Source organism: Centroberyx gerrardi, chromosome 2, assembly GCF_048128805.1.
Source record: "Centroberyx gerrardi isolate f3 chromosome 2, fCenGer3.hap1.cur.20231027, whole genome shotgun sequence".
Classification (NCBI taxonomy): domain Eukaryota; kingdom Metazoa; phylum Chordata; class Actinopteri; order Beryciformes; family Berycidae; genus Centroberyx; species Centroberyx gerrardi.
This window is the reverse complement of record NC_135998.1, coordinates 32,922,560-32,934,991: the sequence shown is the minus strand read 5'-3', so window position 1 is coordinate 32,934,991 and position 12,432 is coordinate 32,922,560. Positions and strand designations below refer to the sequence as shown.

The 12,432-nt window shown below is 37.4% G+C and overlaps 2 protein-coding genes across 5 annotated transcripts in view; both read left to right on the top strand.

The window, feature by feature from the left end:
• Positions 1-517, top strand: part of rassf6 (Ras association domain family member 6) — a 21,583-nt gene extending 21,066 nt beyond the window's left edge. For all 4 annotated transcript variants that reach the window (XM_071906015.2, XM_071906017.2, XM_071906016.2 and 1 more), the window contains one exon: positions 1-517. This exon is cut by the window's left edge and continues 375 nt beyond it. The gene's annotated coding sequence lies outside the window, so the exon portion shown is untranslated.
• Positions 518-5,110: 4,593 nt separating this feature from the next.
• On the top strand, positions 5,111-10,810 carry LOC139916993 (hatching enzyme 1.2-like). The gene is made up of 8 exons (XM_071906008.2): positions 5,111-5,182; positions 5,901-5,919; positions 6,023-6,085; positions 6,781-6,921; positions 7,578-7,695; positions 9,204-9,382; positions 10,221-10,302; positions 10,675-10,810. The coding sequence occupies exons 1-8, from the start codon at positions 5,111-5,113 to the stop codon at positions 10,808-10,810; spliced, it is 810 nt and encodes a 269-aa protein (XP_071762109.2).
• Positions 10,811-12,432: the final 1,622 nt, after the last annotated feature.

The following is a 12,432-nucleotide window of genomic DNA, read 5'->3' as shown; positions in this document are numbered from 1 at the left end:
AGGTTATTTTTAGATTTGAAGAAAACTTCCAAACGAAGGTAAGTTACCTGCCAAAGTGTTTCATTTTTTGTTTTCTTGTTTTTTTTTAGTTCATTTGCAGAATCAAAGTGATCAAAGTGATCAAAAAACAGAATGATTAAAAAACACATAAAGGAGAGATGCAAATTATTAATTTGCGCAAGTGAGATACAAAAGCCGCCTAAAAATAAACATCTAATCCCAAAACAAATAAAGAATAAATAAAATGTAATTAAAATACCAGCTACCTCTTTTGACTGGTGGCTGGTCCTAATTTCTACCAAATTTACCACCAATGCAGAGGATAATTCATTGGTGCAGGCTGACACTGTGGATACCTTACCCGTCCTATGAAAATGTCTTACCTTTTATCTTTTTTGTTTTTATTGACAAAATAAATTGTGTCCCATCTTATGATCCTTTGGCCGATCCAACCTACAGAAAATGTGCAGTAGAATTAAAATAAAGCAACAGTCAAACGGAATATCAACCAGGTTTTTATCTTTCTGAAAAGTGAAATCATATGACATTTCTATATGAAGACGTATACCAAAATAAAATGTTCACCAACTGAAAAATCTGACATCTACTATTACATAATGAAAACAAAGTTCACTGTTAAATATTAGTGAAGCTATTAGTTATATTAAGATCTTTTCTTACAAAATAGCAACATTACATTTTGTGCAGTGAATCAGTGGATATAGAAATAGATAGTAAATGAAATCACTGTTGAAAGACATATGACTACACATTGTAGCTGTGCAGTCAGACCCACTAACTTTCCTCATATTGTCATTATATTGTGAAGAATAACATTCAACTATATATAGAGTACTGAGCCACTGTTAGCATGTATTACATTGCACTCCCACATTAGAATTCAGCAAATATTTTGGGGCAAAGATTATTCTGTTCCTCTCTCTTTTGATATTAGACCATCATGAAATCAACACACAATAGACGGTGCTTTCTCTTACTTGCCATTTCAGTCTTAGTGGGGTCTGTTCTTAAAGGGATTGTGCAATAATTTCAGGTAAAAGCAATCCATCACAGAAAGGTTTTAGCAGGATTTTCCTAGACAACCACACAGCGGGTTGAATGTGAGACAGAAATGTGAAGAGTTTGGAAAATGTGACAGTCTTAGAAAGTGATTGATAGCATTAAATGAAAAAAATAATACTTTTTTAAGGGTTAGTAGCTAACTCAAGTCTTTAAATGACAAAATAATAATACTTTTGCAGACTGGGCAAATGTTAAATTACAGGTAATGACTTTTCATTCCCAAAATGGATATCCAATGTTGAAATAAGACTCTTCTACCTGCTCCATATGCCCGCCTGTTTTTTTTTTTTCCTTTATTTTTCACAGGTATCATGTCAACTGCAAAATAAATACAGGATAAAATTGTAAGATGCTATTGTAAATAACTGTAAATCAATGTTATATGTTCATGAATAAATAATAACTATATCTAAAAGTGTGTTGTGGACTTTCTATCTATTAGCCTCACTTTCTGTCTGTTTTACTCTCTTATTGTCTGTCTCTGTTGTAAGACTCATTTTTGGAGACTCTTTTTTCAGTCTTTGTCAATACAACCAGACCAGCTGCCATAAAATGTTCATGTTGTAGAAGTAAGTATTTGTTTTGAGGGTGGACATTGTATAAGAAAGTTCCACACAACGAATTCATAACATTTGCCACGTGGAGGAGGCCTTGATCCAAACTTACAGCAGATTTTAAGTATGACTGCATACATTTTTATCACAGGTGGCCCCAGTGGGAATCGCACCTCTAACCTTGGCAGTGAACATTATTGCACAACAGTCAGTCTAATGATGTGTTTTCCAATATAAATCACCTTCTTTCCAAATCTCATGAACTCTAGCAATGGCTTTATTAAAAAACCTACCGCAAGGCAATCTCAAAGGGGCATTAGGTAATGTTTTATGAACTTTATCGACCTCTGTTGAAGACTAGAAGCTGCAGCAATGTCGATAGAACTTGTGTCCTTCGATTCAAGTCTCTGGCCCTCTCCTCCAGTCCCCTTGAGCGTTGGTAGCTTGTAATTAACGCAAACAAAATCATATTTTTGCTATCGAAATAAGCTAGCTAATTAGAAACGTCTAGTAAAGAAGAGGCAATATATCACCATGCAAAATACTGGAATAATAACTGCTTTGTTATTTGCTTTTTTGGCTTGAGAAAAATACTTTTTAGCCTTGGAGCTGAAATGTTTTATGGCACCAGTCGCTCACTCATAGCACCGTAAATGCATCTGGGAGTTGCCCTCTGGGTTGCCCCACTCCTTTCCATTCTCCCTCTCTGGTGTCTGCACACAGTCAGTATCATAATTGCAGATATCAGCGCTTGTTTTCCTCCTTCAGAAGAAGCCATTTGCTGCCATTCATTCTTGTCCAGTATAAAAAAACAACTTCCACAGAGCGAGAGAATCCATCACAGGAAACACGAAGCCAAACTTTCTGCTTTCTCCTTATTTCATTGAGTCGAGTTGAGTGTTTTCATCTCGGCGCTGCGTTACGTTCCGCTCTGCTTCCTGTCAGTCAGCTGACACCCACAGGAAGAAATGGAAATAATCCCTCAGAAACATGTTGCTTCTAAAACTTTACTGTCCCATCCATGTCTTTTTATTTAGGCCGTCTTTGTTAGCCGGGACAGCAGTTCATTTCAAGCAAGGTTTGACACTGTAAAGTTTGTATTTTAAAAACAATGGAAAACGAGAAAATGCTGAAAACTATTTTGTTACATACAGCATGCATTGAACAATTTTGAAATCTCAGCATCTAGTAAAGTAATCATTGAGCCATTGGTATTGATCAACAACCCTATCAACCCCCTGCATATATTATGGTCATTTTGTGCTATGGGACAGTAAAACAATCTTTGTTATTACCCCTTTAAATGTACCAGCCAGAGAACAATTCCTGAATATTAGTTTGATGTTGAAAATGCCATTCTGTCCATTGTAAATCAATGGGGAGCACAGTATATGAGGCTGCATATGAGCTATTTATGAGTGTTTAGTGTAGTTCTCTGGTAGTTTTATCCTTCTTTTGAATAAAGTGAGCAGTAATATTTCTAGTAAGTTCTAGTACACACACTGAATCCTCTTTCTCTCTCTCTCTCTCTCTCTCTCTCTCTCACACACACACACACACAAGGCAGGGAACTGCTTACAAGTGGAAAGTGCTGCCGTCCTAATAGTTAAATAATGGTGTAGTACAGAGTGAGCAGTAATGCCCGGGCTATTTAATGGCAAACCTCCCTACAGGAGGAGTGTTTAAACCCAGACAGCCTCTTATTACCAGACGCTGGAACAAACTTTCCTCTGACGAATGGCGGCTGACGAAAAGAGGATAAATGGTTACTGGTTGTTTTTTTTTTGAAGGATAGAGTTTCCATTTGGTGGCCGGTGTTTCATCCACTTACATCCAGGACCACAAGCTGGCATGGTCCGGGAGTTTTCTGCCTCCTTGCCCCACTTTTCTGTTTCTAACAGTCTATAAACAATCTTTGTACTTTCTGTGTATCTACAGTCTATGAACAAAGTTGTTCTTTCTGTGTGTATCTACAGTCTATAAACAGTCTTTGTACTTCCTGTATATCTACAGTCTATGAACACTCGTACTTTCTGTGTATCTACAGTCTATAAACAATCTTTGTACTTTCTGTGTATCTACAGTCTATGAACACTCGTACTTTCTTTGTATCTACAGTCTATAAACAATCTTTGTACTTTCTGTGTATCTACAGTCTATAAACAATCTTTGTACTTTCTGTGTATCTACAGTCTATGAACAAAGTTGTACTTTCTTTGTATCTACAGTCTATAAACAATCTTTGTACTGTCTGTGTGTATCTACAGTTTATGTGCAATCTATTTGGCTCGCCAAAGATGTGGAGGGGGAAGGGGGGGATTTGAGGCAAAATCTCAATATTACAATATCTTCTTATGTTATTTTATTATTTTTATTGTTATTTATTTTCATTTCCAGTGTAATAACTGAAACAATAACATCAAACCGATTTCGCTAGCTCTCCTTTCATTCAGAAGCAATGTGTGGAGAGAAAGATGAAATGGAAAACAAAATGAATGGCCTTTGTCTGACAGGTGCACAGCACAACATCAAATAATGATCACATCAAACAACAAATACTCTCACAGCCAGCAAATAATGAATGTTCATGTCAAATAATGAAATCACTACATCTAACCTTAACATAACAATTTAATGAGGTCGTTTGTTAATCAATTTTGACGTGAATATTTGTTATTTTATGATGTGAGCATTCATTATTTGTTGTAGTCATTTGCTACTTGAAGATTGTAAGTTTTTATCATAAGGCGCTGTGATCATTTATTGTTGGACTGTGGCACAGAAAATGTTCCATACAACTGAAACTGTTCGATTATCACACGACAGGACGTTTTTTTTAATTTGTTTTAAGGAAAACAAGATTTGTCGGCTGAGTATGAGACTAAATAACTAGTTAAGATGTGGATTTGTTGGTAATAGTTATTTAGGTAATGCCTACTTGAGAAACTTCTTGCTTTCTAAAACAAGCCCAGTAAAATTCAATGTTTCTTAAACTGAAACGCAACTGAAACTGAAAGAAACGTGAGACCCCTGGGTGTAAACAAGTCGGTTATTTACTGTTTGGATTGGTTTGTGTGTTCACAATGGATTAGGGCTTTTATAGATGTGTAATAATATCATGTCAATCAAGTGACTTACATGTAAAACAGCAGCTTGTCCATAGATGCATAATCAGTTTTCTATGAATTGAGTTTTCTATGACTTAGGAGCAACACGCCTTACATGTATATGGAGCTTTTCACTTTCATTATGCAAAGCCTCCAGTCTGATCGCCACCTGAAAAGGTTGGGTGAGGTTCCTGCTGGAGCTTATCCATCCATTAAAAACTTTGTTTAGGGGTCAAGGTATTGACTTTAAGTGTATTTACAACAGTGGTTCCTGCCCTTTTTGGCCATACAAAAGCAAGACTGGGAGCTTTCTAGTCGCTGACCAACAAAGATCCTCCATCTAAAGGAGCACTGACGAAGAAGAAAATGGACCTGAGCCTCTTCTCTGCTGTCCTGGCCCTGCTGCTGGGCCTTTCTGCAGCACAAGACAACCCCATGGTAAGAAGTATGCCGTCGCACTGCCAAAAATATCATCTTAAATAACTGCTCTACCCTTGTATTTAGTGTTAAAATCATATTTTTCTTAAAAGAAGCTAAATAATCTGCCAGAATTTGCCTGAAACAAATGATAATATCCACATTTCAGGATCATGTATATTGCATCTAGAGTTTTGAGCTGAAACAAGTTAAATTATCTCAACACATGGCAGTATTTTCCACCTATTTTAAGAAAAATGACGTGTGTGATATCATGTACCCATTTGATTGACTCTGAACATTACTGAGGGATGATAATATTGTATCTCCCCAAAATCAGTTCTTTAGTAACTAAGAAAAACAATACTTGTGTTCAGACTGACACTCTGACACGCATTTTTGAAATGACGCAATGAGTTTTGGAGTCATGAAACTTAATCAGCCCACAAAGAGAAATGTAAGCCATTGAAAAAACCCCAACCCTAACCCACGAGGGAGATTTACTTGGCACACAAACCGCACAATAAAACATAGTAAATCAATAAAAACGAATAATATGAAGACATAATTCAACACATGACTCAAAAGCATGCATTTTACAGACAAACATCCACTGATAGGACCAAACAGGGAATCAATAGAGTTTGATGCAGTTAAAAAAACCCAAAATCAAGGCAAAATACAAAAAAAAAGTTGTAAATTGATTTCCATCACTCATGTTCGGTTTGTCTCTCTGCAGATGCAACAACATGAGGAAGGTGAGACTGGAAATAATAATTAATTTATCTCTTCACAAGTGGTTAATGAGTCTCATTACACAGTGTTGGGCCTCCATATTAAGTAACTGTAATCTGTTTTTAGGTGTCGAGGCCGAGGAACCGGACCGTCTAGACATTACTTCAAGAATTCTGGAGGCAAATAAAGGTAAGAATAATTTATTTGTGGCTCTTATAATCATGAGGTTATTATCCAACTTGTTTGAAGAACATTTTGCATGCATTCCTCTTGTTAACAGACTCAAGTCACAGTTTGAATCACTTGAGACTTGACTGGATGCATGAAGAGAAGACCTGAGACTCTTCTTGGGTTCTGGTGACTTGGGACTTGACTCTGACTTGTACTTTGATGACTTGAAAAGGTTTCTAAAGTCTTGACTTGAGATCTTGTGTTTGTGTAAATGACTCAGATTGAAAGTGATGAGATTTGTTCCAGCAGACGACTGAATTTAAATTCTGTTTTCTGAATTTGTATGGAATGATTGAATTTATTGAAGTTGAAACTGATTATAGAAATCAAACTCATGATGCTCTTACCAAGTTTTTATCCTGTTAAAACCATATTGCATTGAAAAGTCCTAGATATTTAGTTTTCTTTAAGATATTAAATTGATGCTGGATTTGTTCTGACTTGACTTGGTGTTCTACATCTAGACTTGAGACTTAACATTAATGACATGGACTTGACTTAGACTTGGTAATCTACATTTAGACTTGGGACTTGACTTGAGACTTGTGCCTCAAGACTTGAGACTGACTTGGGACTCGAGCAAAGATGACTCGGTCACACCTCTAGTACATTCTCAATCTATTTAACATGTTGACTGCATTATGTGACTCCAGGCTTCGCCCACATGTTGGTGGAGGGAGACGTGGCTCTTTCAAAGAAGAGGAATGCCTTGAAGTGCTGGTCAGATTACTGCAGATGGGAAAAATCCCCTAACGGACTGGTTGAAGTGCCGTACACCATCAGTGATTACTTCTGTAAGTGCTTTGTGATGTATGGCATAAATGTAACGTCCACAAAAAATTCAAATAATGTCAGTACGCTGTAAATATATAGTATCTGCTCTAGCAAGTAATTTAATCTAGTACAGTCTTCTTTTTAAAGGTCCCATCTCGTGTATATGTGTGACCTTTAAAATTGAGTGAGATAATTTTACATTTCCAGTGCAGTTTCACTTTCTCTTGAAATAAGTAAAATCCCTCTGGATTCAAGATAACATTTTTGCAAGAGAAAGTGTGTCTCACCACATTGCCAGGTTATATGCTGGAGATTTTCTTGAGATTATACTTGAGATCAATCAAAACTAGATTATATAATCTTAAAAGTCGACATTTCATGCTGTTTGAACATGGTCACCACAGTGACCAGAGATAGAAATGGAAAACTGCTCTTTTGATGTAAAATACTATAATTTAGATGAGTCAATATCAAAAAATGTCAATTTCCACTCACCGTCTCAAAGCATTTGGCTGTACAATGTTTTCTTTGCCTCGCTTCCAGAAAGTACTTTCCTCCCTAATGATGTATGAGCAAAAATCAACAAATGTAATTCAGTGAGTGAGCAGGTCCTCCAGATGAAACTCCTTCAGCAGTTGCAGCATGAATGCATGTGATCATTTCTTTTTCACTGCAGATGACTCTGAAAGGGCCACGATTGAGAACGCTATGAAGACTTTTCAAATGAAAACCTGCGTTCGTTTTGTTCCTCACAGCGGCCAGTCTGACTACCTCAGCATTGAGAGCAAACTTGGGTGAGTGTGTAGTCAGATTCACGTCTGCATAACATTTGGTTGCTTTAGATAAAAACCTGAGATATTTGAGTGACAAATGCTGAACTTTTTTTTTTATTATTCTAACCAGTTCAAGGCAATACTGCAGGTTGCAACATTTGAACCAAATGAGAAAATCTGGATAGGCTCAAAATAAATTAACAGTAAAGCAATTTTGGTTCTAGCCATGTACTAGCCATATTAAAGCAGGTCATTGGAATTTGTCTTTTTGCATATCCATCCTATATACACAAATATGAACAAATACAGTACCAGAACTCTCTAAGAGAGATCAGAGTGCAGGTTTCTCACACTGCAGTGTCTTCCAAAGCAGTTGTGGTTTAAATGGTTTGCACAAGGTACATTTGGCGGTTGTTATGGTCGCTGTAATATATAACATAACACCAGCCACCCACCAGTCACCAGCTCACAACTGGAATACACCGTCCTGCTGCTGTCAGGGATCAAACCTGCAACCTGACATCTACTGTGTCTAACATAATGTAATGTAAAGAATGCAGCAACGATGCAGGGAAACAGCGGCACATCACAGATTAGCATGGCATTAAATGTACTGATAGTGGGTGTCAAGGTGCTTAAAGATGTGATAAGTACTTTAATAAAAACAAAAACAAAAAAAAAAACATGTAACGATCTTTTTTCCCTTCTACTCTTATTAAAAGATTTAAAAAACTCTGATTCTACAAATGCTACTTATTCCTATTGAAGGCTTAGCTGATGAAGACTGACATGAGATATACAGTCGGTTTGACTACTGTTGACAAAATGTACTTACCGTAAATCATCTAATATTGGCCCGGGCCTTTATTTACCTCAACTGCAGAGGGTACCAGGCCTTTATTGGAAGCAGGCTTATATTAGAGACAGGCCTTTATTTCTAATTCCCTCTGTTTGATAAGTATATTTGCTCCTATTTTAGTACGAAGCCTCCTTGTTTTCTGATCTGCTTCTGTTACGGTACGTTAGGTAGCCGTTTTTTTGTTACTGCAATGCATTACGATAATTACGGTAATTGACGACGGCACGCTCCAGAGACTTCCGCCGGCCGAGCCATCTTGTGGCACTTGTACGTTACTACAAACTACAGTTACAAACAGGCACCAGGAGTTTACCGGTATCCACCGTTGTTTGCATGTAAGTTGAAGCTAACTGAAGCTAACTGAACCTGGGCGCCGATGTGTGGAGCGTGGTGGAGAGGACAGCGGCGGAGAGAGGAGACGGACACGGTGCAGCCATATACTAGGTTTTGACCTAGTCTTGTTTCCTTTGTTTTTTCCCCCGGCCTGTATTTGAGGCCGGCCTTTATTTGTTCGTGTCGACGACGGCCCCGGCCATTATCGGAGACCCGGCTTTTAATTGACTACAGGCCACTATTAGAGGATTTACGGTATTGTAAATTGCTTTGGACAAAAGCGTCTGCTAAATGACACAATGTAATGTAATGTAATGTACTGTGTCGGTGACTGTAGGTGCTGGTCTAACCTGGGGAGAGATGGGGGGAAGCAGCAGCTGTCTCTGTCTGTGCACGGCTGTCTTCATCATGGCATCGTTCAGCACGAGCTGCTCCACGCTCTGGGCTTCCACCACGAACACACCCGGAGCGACAGGGACCAGTATGTCCGGATCAACTGGGAAAACGTCCCGACAGGTGAGCGCTGAGCCCCAGTGCAGCTGTTACACTATGGTAGCTTCCATGGTTTCAGGTGGAATAAGTTTGTTTGTTGAGGAGTGGGGTTTGGGGCTAGTAAACTATTGAATTGTTCACCGATTATAATAAAATGAATAAGAGTTTAAGTTTTAGTTAAAGAGATAATCCGTCTGATTCTTGTTTGTATTTTTTTGGTGACACCTTGATAAGCGATAAGTGGTCGTTGCTTTGGTGTTTTGCACTCAGTTTAGGAACTGGCCCAACATAATAATAAAGACACTCAATATAGACTGCAGATAATAAATGATGGAAAAATCTACCAGTCCAAAAGAAAAAAGAGACACATCTGCATCGCTCCTCATTGTGTTTTTCATCTTGGACAGACAACGCTGGTGTTCGCTCTAGTTTTGGCTCAGAGACGGTCACTTTCCTTTTTAGCAGCTTGTTTCTCCTTTCTCCTTGGATTTTCTGTTGATGCAGTTTGAGTTTCTCTTTTCTTTGTCTGTTCAGACATTGTCTATCGCTGCTCATGCAAACTATCCAGTTCTTCTTCTGTATGGTATCAATTGGCAACAGAGAATAGTAAAATGGACGTGTGTGTGTGTGTGTGTGTGTGTGTGTGTGTGTGTGTGTGTGAGAGAGAGAGAGAGAGAGAGAGAGAGATTTTCCTCCTTGTGTTAAACTTAAAAGGTACATGCAACATTAAACAAATTTTTGTTTTTCTGGAAGCCTCCTTGAAACCAAGAAGAACCCCTTCAACCTCACTTTGAGAATCACTGCTTTCATTTATTTTACTTTGAGGATCTTATATACATATATTAAATATTTTATTCCACAGCTAATTCCTACAACTTCCACAAAGCGGACACTAACAACCTGAACACCCCGTATGACTACTCCTCCATCATGCACTACGGAAGGTAACCTCTCATCTTAATATCATGAACAGCACTGATATTTAGCAAGATATGATTGTTATTAAGCAGTACATTCATTTTTCATATTGTCAGTGTCCTGCCAGAACCTTGTGTCTTCAATTATTATTATATTCAATTGTTTTATGACCCTGAAATCAAACCAAAGTACTGAAAATGCAACATAAAATGTAAAAAATGCACAGCTGTTAACTGGAAAATCAACCATTTCTTTGACACTTTGGGAGATACAAGGTTTCAGCAGGACATTGAAAATATTCCATCACTCTCCTACAACCGTAAGCAAGGACAGTTTCTTCATTGGTGTATTCATTTCTTGTGTTGTGTGTTTTCTTGTGTTTTTTTTTTCCTCCGTAGGACTGCCTTCACATCAGCGTATGGAGAAGATACCATCACTCCCATCCCAGATTCCTCTGTGCAGATCGGACAGAGGGACGACATGTCTGATATCGACATCCTCAGGATCAACAAGCTATATGAATGCAGTGAGTAAAGAAGTCGGCACATTCATCACATCAGCCGCTGTCTCTTCCTACTTTTGTTTATTATTTAATTCATTTTTAAGGCATTTCTGCTTCATTAAATAGAGGAAATTCTTAGATTTTAGAGAGATTGGGAGGGAGTTACACACAGCAAAGATTCAAACTCACAATATTAAGAGTGCATGATATTTAAAGACCCCATGAAACGGCATCTTTACTTACTTGATTTGATGCATTTCTTGTTGAAACAGGATTTTGGGGCGGGACGTAACGCAGGGAGGGATCATTCAAAAGTCTAAAACAATGGAATATGAGTCAGGGAGAGAACGACAGTCTTATTTGATGGGAGGGGTGTGGAGGGGCGGGATTGTTCAAAAATCTGATGGTTTTATTGGTTAGAAATGTATATTTACGCCTCCTGGTGCAGCATGATGTCACCATGAAAGATAATCACTTAAAGATACTAGTAAAAGTATTGGGAGTTAATTTCATGGGGACTCTACATTTTTTTCAATGTCTCTTTTCATCTATTAGAATATGCAAGGAATTATCTGACAACCCACTGACTTAGAGATTCGAGCGCTGTGCCTCTATATCCCTATTTGTTTCTACTATGACATCTTTTGAGGAAGAATATCATGCTATTATGACACATGCTGGATAGATTCTTTGTAATGAGACTTCTTCCAGCCTTCCGTTGTATCTCATTCATTCTTGCTTTCAGAATACAACTCTATAATGTTGAATGAGGGAAAACAGAACCTGTCTAATACCAGATCATTCTTTCTTTTTCAGGAATGTGAAAGAAAATGAAGACTCAAACTCAGTTAATGTTAAGGAGACAGCTGCTGTTTTCTCAAAACCTCCATGAGATGCAATGAGTGCAATCAGAGATTTATTCATAAAAACCCAAACCAATTAATTACATTTTGATTGAAGAATCCATGTGCTCTTTACCTCTTGCTTACATTCCAAAATTAGATATATAGATATTAGATACCTGACATCCAAATATTAGATATTTGAAAAAACTGACACCTACTATCACAAAATCATTGTTGTCATCGTCTATCTTTTTAAATAATAAGCAATGACATCAAATAACTTTTTTTCTGAGAGGATACATAACAGTTTGGAATGAAACTTTATTTTTTTTCACCATGAACAACCATTTTGTAAAGCCAGAAATCAATAAATGGGGAATATGTCATCAAGATGTACAACAAGCTGCTGTACTGACAATGAAAAGGAGAATCATAGGTGTTCATAGAATGATTGTTGGAGCTGAACACTACCAGTCAAAAGGTTGGACACACCACATTTTTCTTTATTTTTTACTATTTTCCACATTTTAGAATAATAGTAAAGACATCAAAACTATGAAATAACACAAATGGAATTATGCAGTGACCAAAAAAGTGTTAAACAAATCAAAACTATATTATATTTTAGATTCTTTAAAGTAGCCGCCCTTTGCCTTGATGGAAAGGCAAAGGCTTTGGAAAGAAATTCATTTATATTTGTCAAATTTCAAGCATTTAAACGGAAGCCTTTAGATCAAAATGGCTTTAAGAGAATGAAAAACACAGTACATTTAATCAGGTGTGTCCAAACCTTTGACTGGTAGTGTAAA